This window comes from Periplaneta americana, chromosome 4 (assembly GCF_040183065.1).
Source record: "Periplaneta americana isolate PAMFEO1 chromosome 4, P.americana_PAMFEO1_priV1, whole genome shotgun sequence".
In the NCBI taxonomy this organism is placed as follows: domain Eukaryota; kingdom Metazoa; phylum Arthropoda; class Insecta; order Blattodea; family Blattidae; genus Periplaneta; species Periplaneta americana.
The window spans coordinates 15370716-15397290 of NC_091120.1; the positions used below are offsets into that span (position 1 = coordinate 15370716).

The following is a 26575-nucleotide window of genomic DNA, read 5'->3' on the forward strand; positions in this document are numbered from 1 at the left end:
AGCAGTATGGTAACAAGGATTTTCACAGTTCACAATATGTAAAAGGCAATTGACTGCAAACAAATTTTCTTATTTCATAAAAATCTTATGTTTTTCATATTTTGCATGATTTTTCTCCTGCATTAATATTTCTATAATTAATACTGAACTGGGCTTTCCGAGTATGAGACAATAAAGATGTTTTCCAGGAAACACTGGAACAATCCAAGTCGCCCATTCCACCAACATTCCAGGATTCCTAAGGGCAAGTAATACCTCCAAATTTTCTTTTATAGTCATTGAACTTGTACTGCCAACGAATTCGAGAAGTCAAAACAAATGTGGTTCCTATGCCATCTTTGCTCATTCTTTCGAATCCAGTGCAAATCTTTTCAATGTTTTCATGTGTACTTTTATATGTGTAAATTAATGTTTTAAACGTGTTTCAACCATCAGTTTTGCTGTCTACTTAATTTCTTCTCATTTTTTAACTTCATGGGTTTTTCATTGTACAGAAAGTGTAATCTTTTGCCAGAATTTGCGAAGTTACTTGTGTTGTAATATAACCAGTGTTGAGTTCAGCTGATACAGGAACTATTTTTTTCCTCTTCATTATAAAAAAAATGCAGTATCTAGTTCTTGCATTCTGGTAAAGATTTGATGATGCCGAAAAACCATTTAATTAAGCAAATTTACTGCATTTTATTTGACAGTTTATTAAACCCTAAAGGTTTATTATGTAAATAATGATTTAAGCCTGCCCCAAATAGTTTAGAAACGAATATATTTTAGCATTGAAATATTTATTTGATAATTTCATATTGTGACAAAATTTTTTGTAATGTGCTTGTGTCTAGTCATAAGTATGTGGACACCAAAAAAAAAGGTTGGATTCCATAAAAACAAAAGATGTTGAACAGCTGTGTTGTATTTAGTTATATTGTCTTTTCATTGAGGTATCAGTTATAATGAAGTTTCATATAATAGGCCTGGTAGTTTAAAAATGCTACCTTATGTCCCCACATAATGAACACACTCCAATCAGGCAGTGTCACCTGGCACGTACCATTGCTCTCTAACCGAACATGCCTTATTGGATGAATACCAATCCGGGTTCAGAAATGGACATAGTACGACTACAGCACTACTAAAAGTGAATGAGGATATATGTGAAGCCACGGATGAATGTAAATTAATATTACAGACATTACTTGACTTCAGTAAGGCATTTGATACAGTTGACATGGACCTTCTATTATGTAAATTAAGACTTCTGAATCTTTCTGAAAGTTCTGTTACTTGGTTTGAATCCTACCTTCGCGACCGTCAACAATGTGTCATTGCATGCGATTATTCTTCAAAATGGTTTGTCGTGAAATCTGGAATTCAACAAGGATCAGTTCTCGGACCTTTACTCTTCATGATCTATATTAATGACGTGACTAATATGATAAAACACTGCAAATACCATATGTATGCTGACGACTTGCAAATTTATTTGCATTTCCACCCTGACGAGACTAGTGACGCAGTAAACAAAAATAAACGAAGACTTAAATTCGATTTCACTGTGGGCACACAAATTTGGATTAAGGTTAAATCCAGAGAAATCGCAAGCAATCATAATGGGACATAATCGTCTACGAAGCACTCTTGATAGTAGTACTATACCACATATAATATTGAATGGGATTATTGTTAAATACAGTGAAACAGTTCAAATTCTTGGCATTTTTATGGATAGCGATCTAAATTGGAATACTCAAGTAACACACATTTGCAAAAAAATATTTTCTCAACTTCACTCCTTGTTTCATATGAAAGAATTTCTACCACTTAGTCTAAAAAAGAATCTTATTCAGACGCTTGTAATGTCCCATTTTGATTATTGCGATTCCTTGCTAACTAATGTAAGTTCACTCTTAGCTGAGAGACTACAACGTGTTCATAATGTGTGCATACGATTCATCTGCAATACTCGTAAATTTGACCATATAACACCTTCCCTCCAGTTACTTTCATGGGTGCGTCTGAAGGAATGAAGAACAATACATTCACTGTTTCTTCTGTTTAGAATCATGCATACTTCTACTCTGAATTATCTGTTATCGCGCTTTCAATTTCTTACAACTCTTCGAAACTGGCATCAAGCACTTCTTTCTATCCCTCATTATAGAATGTCTTTATACTCATCCTCCTACATTGTAGAAATACCTCGCCTCTGGAATTCGTTACCTAATGATGTCAGGGACTGCCGGACTTTATCACAATTCAAAATTAAATTGGAAAATTTTGTCTTAGTTAATGTTTTTTAGGTATTGCTAGAAGTATTGATTTGTGTTTTTTTTTCTTTTTCTTTTTTTAACCTACATTAAAATTGCAAGTTTCTTGTTTATGTTAGTTAATTAGTTAGGATAGAATTAATTATGATACTTAATCACTCATTTAAAGTTTGTGTGACTGCAATCTGTATATTTTTGTGTGGCTTTACTTTGTTTATAGTGTTTTTTTTTTCTCTCTCTCTCTCTCTTTATTCTTGTGTAGCTTTACTTTGTATATTATAGTGTATTTTTTTCCGGTTTATTTCTATTATTGTATTTGTATTCCTGGTGTTGTGGAAGAGAAGGCCTAATGGCCTTCACTACACCAGAATAAATAAATAAATAAATAAATTGCTACGTCATTACTCAGGCTAGCGCCTGACACTGCCTGATTTCTCATAGTAGCACCAGTATAGCGGTTGAATACGGTAGCTCTAATTCCATCCCCTGCCAATTGCGAGGTTCATTCTGTGGTAAAGTATTTGAACGCACAGAACATGGCACCGATCGAAATCCATTGTCAACTGTGTCAAGTGTATGGGCCGGACATCATGAGCAAGCAGATGGTGCGTTGCTGGTGCAGCCAGTTTTCAGAAGGTCGGCAGAATGTGCATGATATGGAGTGCAGTGAGCGGCCAGCCCTCTCCACGGACGATCTTGTGGAGGAAGTGCGGCAGCACATTGTGGAGAACCGTCGCTTTACGATTACGGAACTTGCCAGCTATTTTCCGCAGATCTCCCGCTCTTTATTAAATGAAATTATCACGAAGTACCTGTTGTTTAAGAAAGTGTGTGCCAAGTGGGTGCCGAAGCAACTGATACCCGAACACAAAACAAAGCACATGGGATCAGCATTGGCATTTCTGGAGCGATACCATGATGACGTTACTATTTATTGATTTTGAAAAAGCGTTTGACTCGCTGAATAGAGATTATACATGGAGAACAATAACAAAATTTGGTATACCAGAAAAAATTTGTAGACTAATTAAACTTATGAAAACTATACTTGTAATGTCATACACAAAGGTATGCTGTCAGAAAATATAACAACTACATGCAGAGTGAAACAGGGTTACATTCTTTCTCTGATCATATTTCTGATTATTGTGAATGATATTATGGAAAGGTCTGTTGGCAATGCTAGAAGAGGTATAAGATGGGGATTAAACGATACCTTGGAAGATCTGGATTTCGCTGATATCTGTTTGCTCTCCCATAGTTTTGGTGATATGCAGAATAAAGTTAATACTTTATTAGAAGTAATAAAAGGGGCTCATATGAAAATAAACTTAAAGAAAACTAAAGAAATGACATTAAATAGTAAAAATACAGATAGAGTTATAATAAATAATAATACCATTGATACTGTTCAAGAATTTAAATATCTGGGTAGTATAATTGACAAGGATGGTGGAGCCTTTGAGGATGTAAAAAACCGAATAAAAAATGCAAACGGTGCATTTGTCCAGTTGTACCCAATATGGAAGTCTTATATTATATCTAGATCTACAAAAATTAAAATCTTTAACAGTAACGTGAAATCAGTCTTATTGTATGGCTGTGAGACATGGAAAACAAGTAAAATTATACAAAATAAACTGCAAACATTTGTTAATAGATGTTTATGAAGAATCTTAAAAATTAGATGGCCAGATATAATCACAAACTCAGAACTATGGAAGAAAACAAATCAGAAAGAAATTACAATAGAAATCAAAAGATGAAAATGGAATTGGATAGGGCACACAATCAGGAAAGAAGATGGAGCAGTAGAAAGAATGGCTTTGGATTGGAACCCCCAGGGTAGTAGAACAAGAGGAAGGCCAAAAAATACATGGAAGAGAACAGTTTTGGAGGAAATTGCTAGGGAGGGGAAAACATGGAGCGAAGTGAAGAAGTTGGCTACAAATAGGGTCCGATGGAGGCACTTTGTGAATGCCCTATGCTCCTCATGAGGAGATACAGGAGTTTGATTGATTTGACCATGATGCCGGCAACGAGTTTCTGGACTGGATCGTGACAGGTGATGAAACATCGGTTGCACATTTTACCCCAGAAACCAAACAGCAGTGAATGCATTGGCGTCACAGTGGATCTCTGACCATGACCAAATTCAAGCAGACTTTGTCGATACAGAAAGTGTTGTACACAGTCTTCTAGAACAGAAAGGACATTCTACTCATCAAGTTCCTGGCCAGTTCATCAAGTTTTAAAATATGTGTTTAATCTCTAACTACAGTCAGTGTATTGTTATTAGTATCTATTTGTTGTTACCTATTGGTTTAAAAAGAATGTGTAATTTTAAGTCAATTTTTCTACTATTCCTTTACTGTTTACATTTGTTTTTAAATCTTTTGTATTGCCCCTACTATTATATATTGCCCTTCAAGAATTTCGTTAGTTATAAGTCATTACTTGTGCTATTATTTCAATTATTGTACCTGTTCCTGAATCACGTATATAACTTGTAACCATAAATCATTGCTTGTAATATCCTTTTATTACTCTTAACTGTTCCATTGTTCATGATTTAAATATAAATTTGAAAGTGAAAGTCAAACTCTGTTATATTAATGTACTAATGATTATCTTTTTAGGTCGTGTATTTACTCTGAAAGGGTTAGACATTCTTGTATATCTTTGAATTGATTATTCCTCAAACATCTCATTAATCTTTAACAGGATCCATTCTTTCATTAAGGTGCATTCTTGTACATAATTCGTATGAATTGTAACCTTGACCACAATTTTGTATTATAATTTTATTATTGTTTATTGCTTATAAAATATGTATTTTGATGCCAACTATAACCCTAATATACCTCAGGGTGAAATAGGGTTTATTAAATTGGATAATAATAATAAAAAAAAAGTTCCTGGCCAGAGGTGAGACGGTGAATGCTGAACGTTACTGTGCAACAATGAAGAATTTGCGAAGGGCCATTCAGAACAAGCGGGGTGGGATGCTCGGTGCAGGTGTTATCCTGCATGATAACACTCGGCTCACAACAGCTCTTCCGCAGCAGTTCCACTCTATATCCAGGGTTTCGCTCCCAGCTATTTCCATCTTTTCTTGCACCTCAAGAAATTTCTGTCTGATCAGCAGGCTTCGAGACTTTGGACCCGATACAATAAGTTTACTGTGCATGCACTATAGGTTGTTGACTCGCTGCAGGTAGATAGAGATGTGTTGAGGTAACAACGTTGCTATTTAGAATAGAGTACGGTAGTATGGGGGAACACACACATATGTACATTCTAAAAGTAAATATACATTACACAATGACAATGTCAAAAGAATGTGAAAAGCATTTATTCTCCTGTCTTTTATAAGCATTTGTGTTTAATTATACACAGTGTTAATGGTGGAAATAAGCATGTAGCAATTTTAATTTTTTCATTTATCCTATTGGTCGTCTTTAGGAAGTGCAGTTACAGTACCGAATTGCAATGTACTACAAGATACATCCTCAGTGTCTCAAACGTAAATCTTTTTCTGTTACCTGCCAAAGTTTGTACTGTGAAAAGCTGCGCTCTACTTTGCATGACGTGATAGGAGCAAAACAAAAAAACCTAACATCATTGCAGTCTCTAAGAGACAGTCCTTTATTCTCGGGTGACTCTATGTCCACAAATTTGCTGTTTATGTTTCACAATGCTCCATATCCGTTATTTGTACATAAAATTGATTTCCACTTCTGTTTTACACGTTCAGTACCCGGTGTACTTGATGTCTCATTAATTCTCTGCATCATTTTCTAAATTAATTTGAGGGCTTCCGGCATCTCTTGCTCTTACTTTTCTAATGTGTAACAGTTTCAGACACAGTTTGAAAATAGGTTTGTATGAAAACCAAGTTATTCGTCAGAACCTTCAAATCCAGAGCATTTTCCTTTGCGTATTTGTTGGCATTCATTCTACAGTACCCCCACCCACTGTACGCTTTACCACTATACTCAGTACGTCGTTATGTGGATTTCCCACTGAACTGCTCTATTGGTCCGAAGTTTCGAAGCCTGCTGATCAGCATCACGTGTATCACAGTGATATTAAGTTGCAGGCATTGTGTAACAGCTTACACACTGGTTCCTATCCCAGGCAGCAGACTTCTACGACACAGGATTACAAAAGTTGATCCCACGGTATGCCAAATGTTTCAGTTCTGGTGGTGGTTATGTGGAAAAATAATGCAACACTTGCTGTATCTGCTACAATAAAGCTTGTCCGTGGAATTGCATTTTCTTTCTGTTGACCTAGGGAAACTTACTTTCTGGACGCCCCTCGTACTTTAAGCTCTTTTAGCCGGTAGCTTTGGAGGTAATAGGGACTGGTGGGATTGTAGATATTCTTTTTTTCCTTATCGACTTCTGCCAGCTGTTCCTCATTCGTTTCGAAATGAGCAGTAGAGTCAGTTATGAATCTGGATCTTGTAGATTCCTTGAAAGCTATTATATCTATGTGCTGTGTACTGCCATGTACTTCTTCAAAGGTGTTGTAATCAGCATCTTTAAGGGAATGGCTATAACTAATCATACAGAGTTTGTAGATTTCTCGAAAGCTATTATATCTATATGCTGTGTACTGCCAGTGACGGAGAGACCATGTACTTCTTCAGAGGTGTTGTAATCGGCGTCATTAAGGGCAGTGGCTATAGTTGATCATACTTGCTGGTTTCTAGCATTTCACAGAGCTTCGCCGTGCAGACAGGATTCCAGGACTGCACTATTAGCTGGATGTAGTCTGTTTCTATTACAATCTAGAGCTTTTGGAGGAGTATAAAAGGTAAAATTTACCACAATTATTATTAACAAATATTTATTTTATTTTATCATTCATGCACATGGTCATGGCAGATTAGATGTAACCCAATTCTCAGTCCACCATCTCCAGTAAATATAAACACAAATTAATTTATACAATAATGTGATAACACACCTGCTATTCGAAATATTAAAATGATGATAAAGTTACATACATTAATAAATTCGCCTGCACCTCTTATCTTCCATGTAACTATTTCGTTTATAATTAAATTTCCTCTCTACTCTGTAATTCACACTAACACTACTCTACTAGAACATTCACTGCTTTCACAACCATGTTAAATTATTCTGCTAGTCAAATTAATTTCTATGCTATTCATGATCTGGTCTAAAATAGCTTCATACAGAGTGAAGGATTCTCAATATCTATAATCACACTTCATTCACATCTGTTATCCTCTCTTCCCACCATATTTTGACTTGGAATGGGAATTTTCTTGCTTTCCTTTGATTGCAATTGTTTACAGGACCACTTAACTTCATATATGATATCTTATCATTCATGTTCACAAATTATTTCTCTATCCAAACAATTCTTAAGTCAATAGTTGCTGTGCAATTTACAAGTAATGAACTAGTGTTGATCTAAATGAGGGGTTCGAAAGCAGTGGTGGATCATTAATGTTTAGGTGAGGGGTTTGGACTTTTTCCATTGCTAGTTGTCACAATCAAAAATTAAGACACAACGTTTTGAAGGGCGGTTCTCCCTTCGTCTTCAGGTGGAAAGAAGGAGAGAAAGGAAAAAACCTACTGTTGGGATCGTTACGTATAGCTATTCTATATGACTGATACAGAATAGATACCCAATGTCATACAGAATAGCTGTACGTAATGATCCCAACAGTAGGTTTTTTTTCCTTCCTCTCCTTTACACCTGAAGACGAAGGGAGAACCACCCTTCGAAATGTTGTGTCTTAATTTTTTATTGTGACAACCAACAATGGAAAAAGTCCAAACCGCTCACCTAAACAAGTAATTAACTAATAATATGTTAAAGTATATAAATAGTGTCAAAGAAATGTCTGTTAAGGGATGAATATAATAATAACGAAATATGTTGTAACAATATTTATTTGTCTAATGACTAGTACATGATATTTACTATCATTGACTGAGGGAAAAACAAGAAAATGGTGAACAAGACTACGGATTAAGTAATTAAAAACATTCGGGCTCTGGCTTCCCAGTAGCAGTTGACTTCCTTGGAGGATTTCAGAGCAGGGCATTTTGCAAGATGTTGTCTATCCATGTCTTCCTGTTGATGGCACAAAATGCAGGATGCTGATGGAAGGATGCCAAGACGACTGAGGTGTTTACCCAGAATGTCATGTTCAGTGTTAAGACGAAAGCTTGCAACTGCCAGTCTTCTGGGTTCAGGAGGTATATCCTTCAGTAATTTCCTACGTTGTTGCGAAATGTTTATGTCCAGTTCTTGTTGATGATTAATAATATAATATAGCAAAATCCTGTTTAACCTGAATGGTGGAGTAAAAATACATATTGTATTTTTTAACCATAATACGCACTTAAAAAAGTAAAAGTATTTTATAAAATATAACTGCATATCGTGTTCCGAAGGTCTGTCAGTGCATATCAATGAGACAGCTACTGTCTTGTGCTCACCACACAGAAAGATTACAAATAAGGCTGAATGTTTTCTAAGGATTACAGTAGGTAGAGAAATCTGCTTTCCACAACCTAAGTTCACTTGTTTTGTATTTGGTAGCAGCCATTTGGTATCTATGTTTGTCGTGTCAAATAAAAGTTATTCTTTATTTATATACCTTAGATCTACCTACCCTCCCTCTACGCCAAAATTTCACATGTATTCACTTCTGTGATGCTGTAGGTGGTAAGCAGTTGTTAGTGCTTTACCGAAAAAAGACACATGTTATCCAAAATGACTCTGATCCCTTGGATTCTGCTGTAATACAGAAAAATGATACGTCACATTTAAGCTTTAATTACTTGTAAATTAATTTATCGCGAGAATATTGCCACTAAAGAAGAGGGACTGGTATGTTCCTGTTGATTACAAGTAAGAGTCAATTATATGTTTGTCAACATTTAATAAAGCTGAAGCTATCAGTACTTGCAATTGAAGAAATTAAATCTTTTGTAGTAATGGACTAAATTATTTTGCACACAATCTAGAATTGTACTACTGTGAACCATAAATTTTGCGTACCGTACTGCTTTATTGAATTATAGGAAAACCTCTTTTAACAGAAATAAAGGGGCCTGACCCTATTTCAAATAAGCAAAATTTCGGGTAATAAATGTATACTCTTTGTTTAGAGTTGAAAGGTTAGAATGTATATTCTTCTTCTTCTTCTTCTTCTTCTTCTTCTTCTTCTTCTGCCGCCTTTCCAAGGATTGGGGTTTATCCCGTTCCGCGCCAAAGACATTTATTCTTGAAACTGGTCTTTCCATCTGGTTCTCGGCCGTCCTATATCTCGTCTTCCATTTGGTTTATAAAATAAAGCTTGCTGCGGTAGTCTGTCAGGGGACATTCGATTGACATGCTCTTGCCAGTTCTTTTGGTACTGAATTGCCTCTTGCACTATGCTACTTCTTACACCCAGTGCCGCTCTTATGTCTGCACTTCTCACTCTGTCTCTTAGAGATACTCCTAATAGCCGTCTCATAAATCTCATTTCTGAGCTTTCAATTTTATTTTTGTCTTTTTTCCTCATTATCCAGGTTTCACTACTATAAAGTAACATTGGTTCCGATACTATATTATGCAATCTGAGTTTGACCTCCTTCCTCATTGAATTTCCTAAGTATCTGTTAATACATCCATTTATTTAATTATATTTTATTACATTATTGTCAAGATCTTGGTTCAAATTATATATGGATAGGTCGCATCCCAGGTATTTAAAAGTATTCACCTGTTCTATTAACTGATCTTTTATAACGATTTTAGCTCTTCTGTTGTATTTTCCTTCCATAGCCATTACTTTGGTTTTATTGATAGATATTTTCATATTAAAGGTTTCCAAAACTTTATTTAGTTTTGTTACATTCTCTTGCAGATCATTTTCAGATTCGGCGAACAAAACCTGGTCGTCAGCAAATAGTAAGGTATTCATTGATTTATTTAATCTTAATTTAATACTTTTAGGGTGTAAAGTTTGCCATTCCTGGATAATTCTATTTATATATATATCGAACAATATTGGGGATAGGCCACAACCCTGTCTGAGACCTTGATTAACTTTAAAAGGAGATCCTTTGTTTATTATTATCTGGGTGTTATCATATAATGATTTGATGGCAGTGATCAGATTGTAAGGAACGTCACAATACTGTAGTATTTCCCATAGTTTCTGTCTATCTACTCGATCTGAAATGCAATTAATTACTTCTAAATTACAAAGAATGACTACTAGCTGCATGCTCAAATTTGAGAACAGCTGTATCATTTCATCGCTTCATTAATCATAATGTGGTGCTATGTGGTTTGCCTCCCATGGTGCACCAGGGACTGCAAGAACTACAGCTTTGATGCCTTGCTCTTAAGTGGGGACACTTGGGTGAATGACACAGAGGCAAGTACATACTTGCCATTGACAAAGAAAAAAAAAAGTTTTGTGTATATGGTCAGGTATGCTAGTTATGACATTGTAAAGTTAAATGATGTTCAGAATTCGGCTTTTGGCTGGTCCACCTTGTCCTAATTCTGATCATAGTCCCTGTGAAATCGTAAAAACTCATTCTCATTAAATTATTTATTTAAATGTTTACAGTAATCTTATCAGATTTATATCTGGATTTCTATGTAGTGAAATTCTTTGCTGAAATGAATCTTTTTGTTGAAATTATCATTCTTGTAAAATTTGAATTATTAACATGTAACACAAAACTTGCCGAAAATAAAATAAACTAACCACTTGTTTATTTAATTTTTTAAGGAATTAATAATTATATAAAAAAAAACTTCAAAGTCTGCAACTCCGGCTATGGAAAAAGAAACATCTTGTAGAGGTTAGAGGTTTGCTGGTTATTAATTTTTGCATATGATAACATTGTTGGAAATTAAAATAATTTAATTATACAAATTAAATGCACTTGTGCACTTTGTAGAATTTGTTAAGATATAAGTACGATATATAAAATATAATTTACAGACATAAAGGTTATAACCAGTAAGAAAAACATTTGCAACATACTGTGAAAATGTTGCTATGGCAACATATAAACAACACTCACTATTCATAGAAGTCGGATGTATTTTGTACTGCGTTTTCCGTGTACATTATTCAATTGTATATTGTTATATTGTCTGCGTTCACGCAATATTTTACCAATTTTTTTATGTTTTAATCTTTTATTTGAAAAGTTTCTGCAATATTAATTTTACTAGGTTCATACAAGTTGGTTTTTTCTTTCAACTAAAATATTGACTAAAATAAAATCATGGAAGGTCCAATTGGTGAAGAGGTATTTTTCTAAAAATAAAATAAATGTCTTATAAGAAAATTATTTTTTAATATGCTTACTTCAATGATTAAAATCACTTTGCAGACTCCAGACGAGACACCTGAGTCTAAAGAAGAAACTGAAGAAGAAGTTGAAGAAGAACTTGTAAAGGACTCAGCTTGGAATGAATATCAGATTGTGGAACAAACTTACAAAAATGTAAGTATTTGTAACAGTTAATTTGATGAATTTTTAAGTTGTTGGAAAATTGTAGCAGATTTAAATTGTTACATTTACACATGCATATTTAATTACACATATACATTTTTTTTAATTGTCCAAAATTATGTTCAGAAATATGGTACATTATTTTTTAGAATATTGCTGTGGTAGTTACGTGTTTATTTTCTCATTGCAAAAAAATGATACCCAATAAAATGGTGTAGGTAGCTTCACAGGGGTGAAGGGAGGGCAGGAAAGCATTCTATATTTTACCTGAAGACATTATTTCAATTTTGAATAACAATCATAGTTTATTGAAGTATTCCAAAGGTATACTATTTACAGTATTCTTACAGTAGTTGTGTTTCTTTCAACAGTCACTTTTGTAGTTGCAATAATTTTTTTCTTTCTGATGTCGCAACGTTAATCACCACCCCAATTCTCCAACACGCGGATATGAGAAGGGGGGGGGGCAATGGAAATTTTTGCGGGGGTGGGGAGGCATACTTTCTTTTATGCTACTGGGCAGTTTCCAATTGCAATAAAAATAGTAGCGGTATGGAGTAGGGCTACCATACGCAGGGTTGTCATATGTCCTTGGAATTTAGTAATTGAAAAAAAAAATGGACGAAAAACATTACCCACTTAAAATAGTGAACTTATGCAAAACAGTATGTTAAAACAACGTTAACTGTCATATATTTTCATTCTTTGTCCATAATTCACCCAGTCCACGTTTCGTGAAGGAGAATTGTAGAAACTCTAACCACACTGTCAGATACTGGGGTCAGTAAGTGTAAGATTCTAAGTTTCCTTTGTAGACAGTAAAAACGTGAGTTACTTTGGTCATAGCGTACTGTCTTTCCTCTGAAAGTTACATCATAGTTTAACTGGCTTCGTCTTGATAACTGCATTATACATTTCTGTAGAAAAATATTATGATGCTATGGACATTAAATTCAGTGATTCCTATAAGCATAATATCGAAATAGTACATTATGCAACGAGCCTATAATGAAGGTAATTAAGAAGTGAGTATGGATATTTATGAAACGAGCGCAAGCGAGTTTCATAATTACCATTATAGGCGAGTTTCATACGACTTTTTATGCTCGACCATATTTCTAACTTGATGTTATTAATTTTATTGTATCTGACCTGGAGCAATGTCCCGTATGTTGTGAGATGTGCGCAGACGCGAAAGTATTGATTTTTTCTGAGGAACAGATGTCCACAGTGACCTTGCTAGGCCATAAGAACCTACAGAGATAACATTGAAAAAAAATTAGACATTGAAAAACGAGATGACAAATTGAATTTATTTGAATATTATTTACAATTAACGCTAATTATTATAATAACAGAACATAATCTTCTGCGACAGTATTGGATTTCCAGCCTCCGTGACTTTTCGCGAATTCTCTTTTGATTGCATATCCGAGAATAATCGATACTTGCGGTTTTATAAAGGTAGAAAGCTGACCTGTCATTGGCTGAACAGTTGTAACCTGAGTCGTCATTGGCTGAAAGACCTGACCTTTAATGAGTAGGTGTACTTTAATGACATGCATTAAAGGTCTGCTACCACGTGTATAATTACTACATTTCGGCATGGTCGAGCATAAAATATATTATTTACATATCATCATCATGTGTCTAATGTATTACATGATGAAAAAACAACTACTTGCATTATATTTCGCTGTGAATTATTAGGTGCACAAAAATGAAAATTCTAAACTTTCTAGGAATGGAATGGAATTTAAGTGAGGGGGGCACGGATGGCCCAGCACTGCGACTTGTTGAGATCTACTGCGCTAACCCTCAATATGGAATGAGTTATGTACCACAGATCCCTTATGTGCACCAATTCATCCACATGACTCTCTAACAACCAGTCCCTACAGCCAACAGAAATCCATATACCATTCCTGCTTCGGCAACTTCCCCCAAGGCCCCCCCCCCCTGTCGGTCCAAGGCGAAACTCCTCCCCTGATTAGGTCCGCCTCAGGTGCTCATTGCAGAAGCCATCCAATGTCGCTTAGCTACATTCCACGGAGCCCGGTCGAGAGAGCCTGTAGTTCCGGGAGGCCGCGTGTAGAGTGATCTGAAAAACCAGAAACGGGATGATGAGGAAAGGAGGATGGGGGAGGAAAGGAAGTGGCGAAGATGAGTGGGGTTCCAATCGCTGATAAAGTTATCCTGATATTCATCTATAGGAGTGAGGGGAAAAACCCCGAAAAAACCTCACCCAGGCATCTCAGCCTGACCGGGAATCGAACCTGGGACCACTGAGTTCGGAGTTAAACTCGCTAACCCCTCAGCCACAACAGTGGACCAAGCTTTCTAGGAACTGAACTAAGAACTCGTTATCATCATTATAAACTTACTTACTTACTTACAAATGGCTTTTAAGGAACCCGAAGGTTCATTGCCGCCCTCACATAAGCCCGCCATCGGTCCCTATCCTGTGCAAGATTAATCCAGTCACTATCATCATATCCCACCTCCCTCAAATCCATTTTAATATTATCTTCCCATTTACGTCTCGGCCGCCCTAAAGGTCTTTTTCCCTCCGGTCTCCCAACTAACACTCTATATGCATTTCTGGATTCGCCCATACGTGCTACATGCCCTGCCCATCTCAAACGTCTGGATATAATGTTCCTAATGATGTCAGGTGAAGAATACAATGCGTGCAGTTCTGCGTTGTGTAACTTTCTCCATTCTCCTGTAACTTCATCCCGCTTAGCCCCAAATATTTTCCTAAGCACCTTATTCTCAAACACCCTTAACCTATGTTCCTCTCTCAGAGTGAGAGTCCAAGTTTCACAACCATACAGAAGAACCGGTAATATAACTGTTTTATAAATTCTAACTTTCAGATTTTTCGACAGCAGACTGGATGATAAGAGCTTCTCAACCGAATAATAACACGCATTTCCCATATTTATTCTGCGTTTAATTTCCTCCCGAGTGTCATTTGTATTTGTTACTGTTGCTCCAAGATATTTTAATTTTTCCACCTCTTCGAAGGATAAATCTCCAATTTTTATATTTCCATTTCGTACAATATTCTGGTCACGAGACATAATCATATACTTTGTCCTTTCGGGATTAACTTCCAAACCGATCGCTTTACTTGCTTCAAGTAAAATTTCCGTGTTTTCCCTAATTGTTTGTTTATAAACTGGAGAAAAAAATGAAGTCTAATATTTCTGAATTTGTTTTACATATGAAAGTCAAATGGTCTATCCATTACTTAAATATCAAAATACTAGCTGGCACTGACAACAATGTGCAAATACAGTGTTGTCATTTACTTACCCCTCTTTATTTCAATTGTATTTCTTGGTATTGGAAAATGTTCAATACCAGTAATTTTAGTTTATACGCAGTGACAGCAGTGAAGATAGTGGCTTACTTACTTACTGGCTTTTAAGGAACCCAGAGGTTCATTGCCGCCCTCACATAAGCCTGCCAGTGGTCCCTATCCTGAGCAAGATTAATCCAGTCTCTACCATCATATCCCACCTCCTTCAAATCAATTTTAATATTATAGTGGCTATTTATATGAAGTATTAAGCATTGTGTTTATGTGTGTTTCACTTGTGCACGTGCTTAACATAACCCTACAAAGTTCTAAACTAAGCATTTGTAAAATATCTTGCAGGTGCGTTCTCAAATGGAAGAAATGGAAGGCATGGAAAATTTTCTTAAAGAGTACACAAATCTCTTTGACGCATTCTATAAGGCCAGTACCCGTGAAGAGGAACTTACACAAGAAAATAAAATATTGAAATTAGTGATTGAAGAAAACAGTGCCAAACTAGAAGAAGTAATAAAAATTGCTGCGTCAGACAAAGAAACAATTGATGGACTTAAACGTGATATTGAAAAAGCCTGGAAGATGGTAGACTCAGCTCACGCCCGAGAAGAAAATTCCCAAGAAGTAATAGAGAACTTAAGACAACAGATAAATCGACTCAGTTCTGAGATGGAACAGAGAGCACGTCTTGGCCTGGACCAAGTTGATGAGTGAGTAAATCAATCATTAGGTAGAAAGTGAAGAGTGTATTCGGTGCACATGTTTTTTTTATTGTATTTATTTATTTATTTAAATTTAAATATACAGAATAAAGAATATAATTACAAAATAAGAGAAATAGAAATAAAATAATACAATCAATATAAAAAAAAGGAGATACAGTAGTATTAACAAAATTTGAGACCGAATGAGCAGCGCTCGTGTTCGGTCGCAGTTCAGATATAATATTAATAGGCCTATAAGAGAATATAAAATAAAATAAAATAGGGATATAAAATTAAAATTACAGTTACAGAAATTATATAATACAATATTAATATAAGAAAAAAATAAATAAAAATACAAATAAAATAAAATAAAATAGGAACTAAAATTTAAATTACAGCGACAAATGGAATTATATAATATAATATTAACACTAGAGAAGAATAATATCGCACGTGAAAAGTAGGACAATTATATATATATATATATATATATATATATATATATATATATATATATATATATATATATATATATCTCTTGAATGTCAAAAAAATACAGAAGATATACGGACGAAATTTATAAAAGAAAAGTTCCTACAAATTAATAAAGAAGTAGCTATAAAAAAACTGATGAATAATAATAGTATAAAATTGCAAAAGTAATTAGGTTTATATCTTCTTTTTTGACTATATATATATATATATATATATATATATATATATATATATATATATATATATATATTTCAAAATTATAGAATACAAATATAATATAGGTTGATTAATTCACATTAATGCACAAAGGCTATAAATTTATTTAATCACATTGAAGACATTAACACGTTTCTAATTTTCTTGTTATATGTTATTGGGTTACATGTTAGAAGTTCTGGATGTAATTTAGCTAAAGCATTGTACAACCGAGGGCCAAAATTAATGCTATGCTTTAGACCAGCAGATGTGAGACATTTAGGTTCTACTAATGTTGAATTAATATTTCGTCTTGTGTCATAATTATGTGTCTGTAATATAAACTTATTACGATTTTTATGATAAAATTTTAACAGCGTATACTTATAAATTTGTTCAATATTAAATACATTAAATTCAGAATAAATTAATTTCGTTGAATAATACAGTACATGTGTACTGCCATATTGCATGAGCCCTTAATTGGCAATTAAACAGTAGTAATGTGAGGATTTTTAATTTCTGGAAAAGTTAGGACAGATGTATCAACTATTAAAATATATTAGTACTCATTGAATACAATTAATTTTCCATTTGCGAGATAAAGTTAAACTCTAGAGAAGAGCTAACAAATTAAACCTGAATGTAGTCAATTTATGCACAGCAGTAAGCTAAGCTGTGAAGCAATTGCTAGGAAAAATTCGTGAGCTAATAATAGTTTATAGTACAAGAGAGTAAAATTAGACTTTATGCGTGAATGGTAAGTTTAGCACCCAAGGCAAAGCTGAGGGTGATAATTTCCACGAGCACATTACTCTCGTGTGCTATACGATATTTGATCAATTATACTTACTCACTTACTGGCTTTTAAGGAACCGGGAGGTTCATTGCTGCCCTCACATAAGCCCACCATTGGTCCCTATCCTGAGCAAGATTAATCCAGTCTCTATCATCATATCCCACCTCCCTCAAATCCATTTTAATATTATCTTCCCATCTACGTCTCGGCCTCCTTAAAGGTCTTTTTCCCTCCGGCCTCCCAACTAACACACTATATGCATTTCTGGATTCGCCCATACGTGCTACATGCCCTGCCCATCTCAAACGTCTGGATTTAATGTTCCTAATTATGTCAGGTGAAGGATACAATGCGTGTAGTTCTGTGTTGTGTAACTTTCTCCATTCTCCTGTAACTTCATCCCTCTTAGCCCCAAATATTTTCCTAAGCACCTTATTTTTAAACACCCTTAACCTATGTTCCTCTCTCAAAGTGAGAGTCCAAGTTTCACAGCCATAAAGAACAACCGGTAATATAACTGTTTTATAAATTCTTACTTTCAGATTTTTTGACACCAGACTAGATGACAAAAGCTTCTCAACTGAATAATAACAGGCATTTCCCATATTTATTCTGCATTTAATTTCCTCCCGAGTGTCATTTATATTTGTTACTGTTGCTCCAAGATATTTGAATTTTTCCACTCTTCGAAGTATAAATCTCCAATTTTTATATTTCCATTTCGTACAATATTCTGATCACGAGACATAATCATATACTTAGTCTTTTCGGGATTTACTTCCAACCCTATCTCTTTACTTGCTTCAAGTAGAATTTCCGTGTTTTCCCTAATCGTTTGTGGATTTTCTCCTAATATATTCACGTCACCTGCATAGACAAGAAGCTGATGTAACCCGTTCAATTCCAAACCCTCTGTGTTATCCTGAACTTTCCTAATTTCATATTCTAGAGCGAAGTTAAAAAGTAAAGGTGACAGTGCATCTCCCTGCTTTAGCCCGCAGTGAATTGGAAGAGCATCAGATAGAAACTGGCCTATAATTTGATCAATTATTGATATCTAAATTTAATTTCAATTATGGTCCTTTTCTTTGTAATGCATTGTTTGTGAAGAAGTTATAAATGAATGAATGTATGTATTTTATGGTTGCTAATGTGTTGGTTGTCATGCAGAGAGTGATTTAGAAAATTTTAATTCACTACTGTGAATAAAGCCATTGTTTATGTTGCTAAGAACAGTGAAATAAAGACCAATTTAGATACCAGTACCAGTCATATTCAGTGCTATTGTTGCTAAGGACGGAAAAACTATTGTTATACTCCCATCACTCTAATTTCTGGCAGCCAATCACGTTGCAGGTCAGCTACATTTAAACGTGTGCGTCTTGTTATTCGCCGATGATGTTATGCATTTCCTATGGCTCGATAAATACTTAATATAATCGCCCGCCATTTTGGATCTTTCATTGGCGTTCGCAGAAAGCACACGAGGACGTTATTTGCCGCTCAATTACAGTGCGTTTGATTTATTATCATAGGAGCTACAACATGATAATGTTTAACGATGTGGCAAATAGATTCTTTGTCTGGTAGCTCGGCAGCGAAAGAACAAAAATGGCAAACGATACTATCTATCTAGACTTTATAGAGCCTTCACTTCCTAAGGGTATGTACGTATGATAAACGATAAAAGAAGCAGCGATGCTATATCAGAGAGAATTGAAGCATGCATTGTTATTGAGGTGAGCATATTGGAGTAACGATAAAAGCGACGAAAAAGTTTCATTTTCTTCACTCTTGTCGTTCATATGATCTCTGATTAAGATAATATTAATCTGTATAAATACCGGTGATTATCAATATATCCGAATATTAATCGATTTATTATTATTTCGGCTTATTAAATTAATTATTGTAGATATTGGCAAATTGATCAGTTGTGTATTTATTCGTCCTATGTTATGTGATCACAAGAACCACTCACAACACAACGAATTTATACTATCTTTGGGATGAGAAACGGGTTTAATTTTGTATGTATTTAAGTTATATTAACCTTGAACTTGGCAGCTGATACTTTCTATATATCTTCTCTCATTAAGTGGATGCATAGAATATCTTCTACTGATAAATCAAAATGTTCGCTTCTCACATTCTCGTTGCTCCGATATGAACACTTGATTCTTTGATAATACCAAAGCGTCGCTAGATTATTTCTCTTATCGTTTATCGTTGCTCCAACATGTACGTACCCTTAGGTGTAAGCAAAGAGGAGGAGTCACGCTGGGAATAACAGCGTCGCGACTATAGAAGTTCAAAGTATGTTAATACGAAGGTAATTGTAAAAATTTTAAGAGTAAAATTTTAGCTGTTGCAACAAGTTGACGTGGTGGAAGCATTTTCGTTTTCAAAGCTAGTTTTTGCCTATACTTTTGTCTTCATTCTCTCCTCCTCAGATAGAAGCTATGACAGTCTACCATATCGATTCCTTGTTAGTCACAGTCCACATACGTCATGATGAGAGAAATGACAACCTTTTGAACTAATTGTGTGTGACATTCAGTCTGACCTACTGACGATGACATGAAGTATGACACCCTATGGCTTTCTCTTGTCTTCAGGTAAAAAGTGTATTCTACTCATTAGGATTGTTGCACACAGCTAAATCTGGATCAGTCAAACAGATATTATTGCTTGGCTATCTGTACAAGTGAATGTTGGGTTCATAAAGCAAGCTGAAAATGAATATTTGTAACAGTAGACAACAGATGATGTGGCTATAATTGCAAGAACAAAGGCAGCACTATCAGGGTCACTACAAGAATTTGAGGAAGAAGCGAGAAAACTCGGTTTGGAAAGAAATGAAAGAAAAACCAAGTATATGAAAACATCCAGAAGAGAGGTACAGAAGCAGGACAATGCGGTTTTTCATCACCACAATTTTGAAAATTGTACAAGTTTTAAATATTTAGGTACAATGATTACAAACAATAATGATATATCCTCAGAAATAAAGACAAGAATAATGGCCGGTAATAGGTGCCTGTTTGGGCTTGGAAAACTATTTAAACTCGGTTCATTATCCAGATCTGCAAAGAAAATAATTTATAAAACTATTCTAAGACCAGTGGTTACATATGCTAGCGAAGCTTGGGTTTTAACAATAAATAATGAAAATATGCTAGCAGTTTGGGAAAGAAAAGTCCTGAGAAAGATATATGGTCCCCATTTTGAAAATGGTCAGTTTAGAAGTATAACAAATAAAGAACTAATGGAACTGTATGGAGAACCGATTATAGTTTCCTTCATTAAGAAAGGCAGACTTAGATGGTTGGGACATCTTGAACGTATGCCAGAAGGCCGACTACCTAAACGGGCATTATATGGACACCCAGGAGGATTAAGGAAGACAGGAAGACCAAGGCTGAGGTGGCTTCAGGATGTGGAGGATGATTTGCGGAGAGTTGGATGCAAGAGATGGAGACAATGGGTTCAAGATAGAGATGAATGGTTTCTACTGATTAAGGAAGCCCAGGCCCTTCATGGGCTGTAGTGCTAATAATGAATGAATGAATGAATGAACAGTAGACAAAGAGCACTCGCACCTGATGACTGTTGAAGTCACACCCTGTATTAGTACTCACGTACACAGGGCATAACACGTCCTCACAAACAGACAAGAATGATAGGTCACAGAGAGAGGATGCTGTTTTGTTGAGGAACTTGTCCTCAAAGAGCTATGCAACTGAAAAGTTACATTTTAAGTAAATTTTTTTGCACAAATGGAATTTAATTTTCCATGCATGTTCTGTCAATTAACAATAGATATTCAAATTACATGCCCTTTAACTCGTTAAATTTTTGACACATTCGCAGCATTGATCTTCTAACTTTGTTGAGCATAGCAGTGTTGTATTGGGTTTATTGGATGCAGGGGCGATTTCTCAGGGCATGCTATGCTTGCTGCGCAAGCCCAATATTTTCGTAGAATGTGTATTTCTCAAAATGGCGTTACGTACATTAAAATTTATTTTGATTTTTGGAATACTGTATAGTCGTAATACCATCCGCAGGTTGCACACCGCAAGTATCGCAACGCTTGCTCGTTTCTCAGAGCTACAGGAAAGACGTAGAAACAGCGAGAATATGATGCGCGCAATTGCCTTCCTCCTTAGTCCGTCCTAGGCGCACATGCTTCTGTTATGTATTGTTTGAAGCTCTGGTCCGAGAGCTACACCATCGACTATTTAACAATACACAGAGCAGTATTGACAGCGGGAATGTGCTGTGATTGCGAGTGCAATGTAATTGTATGAGCGGAATGCATGTGTTAGCTGCTGCATGTATTATTAATTCTTAAACATTAATTTGAAGTATTGCAATGAGTTCGGAATTGTGTGTTATTGAAACCTTATTATTAAATCCATTTTCCCGAAGGACTATTCAAGAGAAGACAGACATTATAGAGAATATGTGTGCTCCTTCAGTGCAGCTCAATACAACAATGTACATTGGTTGGCAGGGTCGAAAAAACTAAATAAACTGTTTTTTTGGCCATGTTTGATATATTATATCGAACTTCTACATCTGATAAGCGAATATGATCCATGACTCATAATGATTTCATAATTATAAAATAAATTATTTATGCTCGACCATGCCGAAATGTAGTAATTATACACCTGGTAGCAGTCCTTTAATGCATGTCATTAAAGTACACCTATTGATTAAAGTTCAGGTGTTCAGCCAATGACAAGTCAGCTTTGTACCGTTATGAAACAACAAGTATCAATTATTCTCGGATATGCAATCGAAAGACAATTAGCGAAAAGTCACGGAGGCTGGAAATCCAATACTGTCGCAGAAGGTTATGTTCTGTTACTATAATAATTAGCGTTAATTGTAAATAATATTCAAATAAATTCAATTTATCATCTCGTTTTTCAATTCTAAATCAATTTCCAGGTTATATCAGACTAATGTTCATGTTATTCTCTGCCAAGGTCAATGACATTCGGCATCGGAAAAAATCAATACTTTCGCGTCTACGCACATCTCATAATTCAGGTCAGTTCGCACATAACCATAAGAAGACCTAATTTTGGAAATTTCAAGTTAGAAATATGGTCGAGCATAAAAAGTCGTATGAAACTTGCCTATAATGGTAATTAAGACGCTCGTATGAAAATTATGAAACTCGCTTGCGCTCGTTTCATAAACAAACATACTTGCGTCTTAATTACTACCATTATAGGCTCGTTGCATAATGTACTATTATGTGGGTCTGATTATTTTTATTAATTCTGAATTATTATATCCTCCCATCTTCCCCTATGAATAAAAGAGCAAGCTTAACTTTCGTGACTAGCATTCGCCCCTGATTGGATGATAAGACGGACTGAAGGTGCACTACACAGACCAGTAACAAACGACAGCAATGTAACAGATGATAAGGACACAAAGGCGCAGACTTATGCAACATGCTGCATGAGGAGTATGCTTCTAACAGAATGCAAAACTCATGAAGGACGGTCATCAAGAATGTTCCTTAACAAAAAACGATCCTCTCTGTGTGACCTACCAATTCTCAAAGTTTGTCTTTAGAGACAATTAATATTAGGTACCCTCCACAAAATTGGCTTCATTTATACACCGACGGATCCTTGATCTCCAGAGAGCAAGGTGCCGGTGCAGGTGTTACGTGCTGTCTCTTCTCACTTTATAGATCTCTTGGATATGAAACAACAAGTTTTGATGGTGAAATCATTGCAATAAGTGAAAGTCTCAGGAATCTTCTATGCCACATCAATAAATTTAAGAATGCAGTTATATTGTCAGACTCCAAAGCAGCTATTCTATCAATAGTCTCTAAACACACACCTTCATCTCAAACAGCAGAAATAACTAAAATGCTCTCTCAATTAATATCACTCAATAAAATAATTGTATTCCAATGGATACCATCCCATTGTGGTATCCTGGGAAACGAGAATGCGGATGCATTAGCAAAGAAGGGCAGCACTGCTACTTACAGATCTGTTACTAAATCTACATATTACCCTGTGAAAAGATTTATTAAATCTACATACTTACACTTCAACAAACAAAACTTGATAACACAATCCCAAGGGAAAAAATGGAACTCTCTGCATCGTAATCCACAGTTAATTCCCGATTTACCACGCAAATCGTCTGTAGCTGCATTTAGATTGGCAACAGGCCATGATTGTTTGGCCAAACATCTGCATAGAATTGGAATATATCAGTCCCCTAACTGCCCATTGTGCAACTCAAACCAAGAAGTGGATTCGGAACACCTCAAAATCTGTGCTTCAGTGGCTGGCCATGATAATATCTTTGAAAAATATTGGAGTGAAAGAGGTCAAATGACTTTATTGTCAAACGCCTGGCATTAGAAAACAACAACAACAACAGTTGTCAGTGAGGTCGTGTTACACCCTGTATATTACTCGTACTGAACTCTAAAATCAGCTGTAGTAGTTAGCTGCGCATTACTGATCTGAACTCTATTAAGGGATGTAGCACAATTATTCTCGTTTTGAAATCTATTCTCATTCCATTTTTCAGATCTGGGTCTGCTAAGAAAGACAGAGAGAACTTCCTTAGGGAACGCGAACGTTTATTGCATGAGATAGTGATCCTACGAGAGAGACTTTCTAATGCAGTGACTTTACAAGAAGACTTGGAGAAGAAACTTTCTGTTGCAGAACAGAAGTGTAATGACCTGACACAAGAGTTGGAGGTATTATGAATATCAGCAGTTATTCTGGAATATTTTTTCAACATTACAATAATGAAACATTCATATTCCATCATCCATTAAGTAGCAAGGCTTTATTGCAGTAACATATACTTTGCAAAGAAGTACTTTACATGATCCCACTCCGCCATGGAGGAGGGAGTCCTGAGTTCTGAAGATGGCCAAAAGTGGACTGAGGTAAATTAGCAACTTAGTTTTACATTAACACAGGCAAGTTGTTTCTATCAACTCTTACGTAACGATGGTAATTTACTATTTTAATATATCCTGCTTTGTAGAAATTAGGCTCTACATATACTTTTTCTACAGACGTGGATAAATTATTAGACTAAAACATTTTTCTTGGAAATACAATATAATTCGTCGTATCAACTATCAGTGTAATTCACAGTCTCTATTGTTGTAAATATGATTGTTTTACATCTTCTGGTATATTTTTCCAATGGTTAAGTATATTTTATTTGGCTGTGTTGGTACTACTGGTGTTTTAATTATATACTGCAGAAGATATTCAACAGTCTGTTCTTCCATGGCCTGCAAGAAGACCGGACATGAAGGAAATTGAAAATCTGTGATCTATACTGAAGAAGAAAGTGAACAAAAAGAGGCTTACAACAAAACATGGACTCATTTAAGTACTGTCTGATATATGGCTAAATAATGCTGATATTCTAAGAAAGTGTCAAACTTCGGTTTCTAGCATCCCTGACAAAATAAAGGTGTTAATAAAGAATAAGGGAATGTTCACAAGATATTAATAACCTTCAGACTCTATTTTCTGTTCATTATTTCTGTGCAAAATACATTTTTGTTCATTATTTCTGCCGATAAATACAGCTTTGTTGCACATATAATTAATTTAGTCTCTTAATTTGTCCACGTCTGTATGTATTTGTAGAAGTAATCTTTACAATGTTGTATTTCATGGGTGTTTACCAAACTGTTTTGAAATGGCCCTTTTTCTATCAGTGAAAAGTGTAAGAGTGGAGGTGAGTAGTAATAATGTTAGTGGTGTGACGCAAGTTAGCATCTGTCCTGGTGCAGACCTCAGTTGAGTTGTCTGCATCCAGAAGGTTTGGTAATCACAGTGTCTGAATGAGCACTTAAAACTTTATTCTTCTTATTTAATAAAATAATGTAATAAATTATGAATTTTTTGCAGAATCAAAGAAATGAAGCAAACAAGGAACTACGTGCTAAAGAGCAGCTGGAGCAAGAAATGAAGGACGTGAATACTGAACTACACAGCAAAAACACAGAGCTCACAGAAGTCCAAAATGAACTCATTGAAACATATAAGAATATACGAAAACTGGAAATAAACGTTAAAGACTTTAAGGTGGGGAATACTTAATGGGCATGATTATGACTTTAAGCTTCAATTATCAAACTACACATTATAAAACAAAATTTGAGATTCGATTTTTCAGTCATAAACCACTTTGTGTGACACGTGTATAAATCTTAAATTAGAAATTTTATTTTTATTTTATTACATCTTTGAACAGACCCAGACACAAAATTTGGGCTGGCTCTTGAACATCCTTACAGAGCGTGATTCACAATGTTTTCTGTCAGTATAACATTGTACCTGGACCATCGATCATTAGCAGATTGACATGACGCACAGAGGAGAGGGTTTCTGTCAGTGGTGGTTCCTCGGGGGAGGGAAGGGAGGAACGTCCTCACATTTTTCTTCTTTTGAAAGTAAAAAGGTAAAGGTATCCCCGTAACATGCCATGAAGGCACTTGGGGGGCATGGAGGCAGAGCCCCATGCTTTCCATGACCTCGGCACTAGAATGAGGTGGTGTGGTCGGCACCACGCTCTGACCGCCTTTTACCCCTGGGAAAGACCCGGTACTCAATTTTATAGGAGGCTGAGTGAACCTCGGGGCCGTTCTGAAAGTTTGGCAACGAGAAAAAATCCTGTCACCACCTGGGATCGAACCCCGGACCTTCCAGTCCGTAGCCAGCTGCTCTACCAACTGAGCTACCCGGCCGCCCTTTTGAAAGTAAATACCAATATGCTTTGAATATATGCTTTGAAATTCGAGGAAGATCCGATAATTTTTAAGTTCACAGCTATAAGAAAATCTCGGTTGATCGAGTTTTAACTACGTGCACTCGTGTGCTACTAGAAAACTGTGAGAAGGATGCGAGATTGTTTGTGTGGAGGAAAGTCAATCCATTCTTCCTTTACTGCAGTTAACACACATAGACAACAGCATGCTAGCGGCCAAAGAAAGAAGCAGAGTTTTAAAGCAAGTAAATGAACGAAGAGGGAGGAGATCCTCCTCTGAATCAGTCATGGGCGGGAAATAGAAACCTACTGGTCTTGCAGCAAGCTCGCTACCGCTGCCATCTAATGATGCTGCATTTAACCAGAGTCCGGAATTTTGTTCATTGCAATATTATATTCTGAAATTTCATACTGATATTTCATTATTAGAGATCCAGCGCAGTTTGCAATGTCTTGGTAGTAAATCAGCATTTCAA

At 35.6% G+C, this 26575-nt stretch overlaps 1 protein-coding gene across 1 annotated transcript in view; it reads left to right on the forward strand.

Annotated features, from left to right (window-relative positions):
* Nucleotides 1-11351: 11351 nt before the first annotated feature.
* The window catches only part of LOC138697550 (cilia- and flagella-associated protein 58-like), a 57658-nt gene continuing 42434 nt past the window's right edge, over nt 11352-26575 (forward strand). The window contains exons 1-5 of the mRNA XM_069822884.1: nt 11352-11575; nt 11660-11773; nt 15450-15814; nt 23886-24060; nt 25241-25417. Of these exons, the coding sequence (XP_069678985.1) occupies nt 11552-11575; nt 11660-11773; nt 15450-15814; nt 23886-24060; nt 25241-25417 (855 nt within the window). The 5' untranslated portion in view covers nt 11352-11551. The remainder of the gene's footprint in view (nt 11576-11659; nt 11774-15449; nt 15815-23885; nt 24061-25240; nt 25418-26575) is intronic.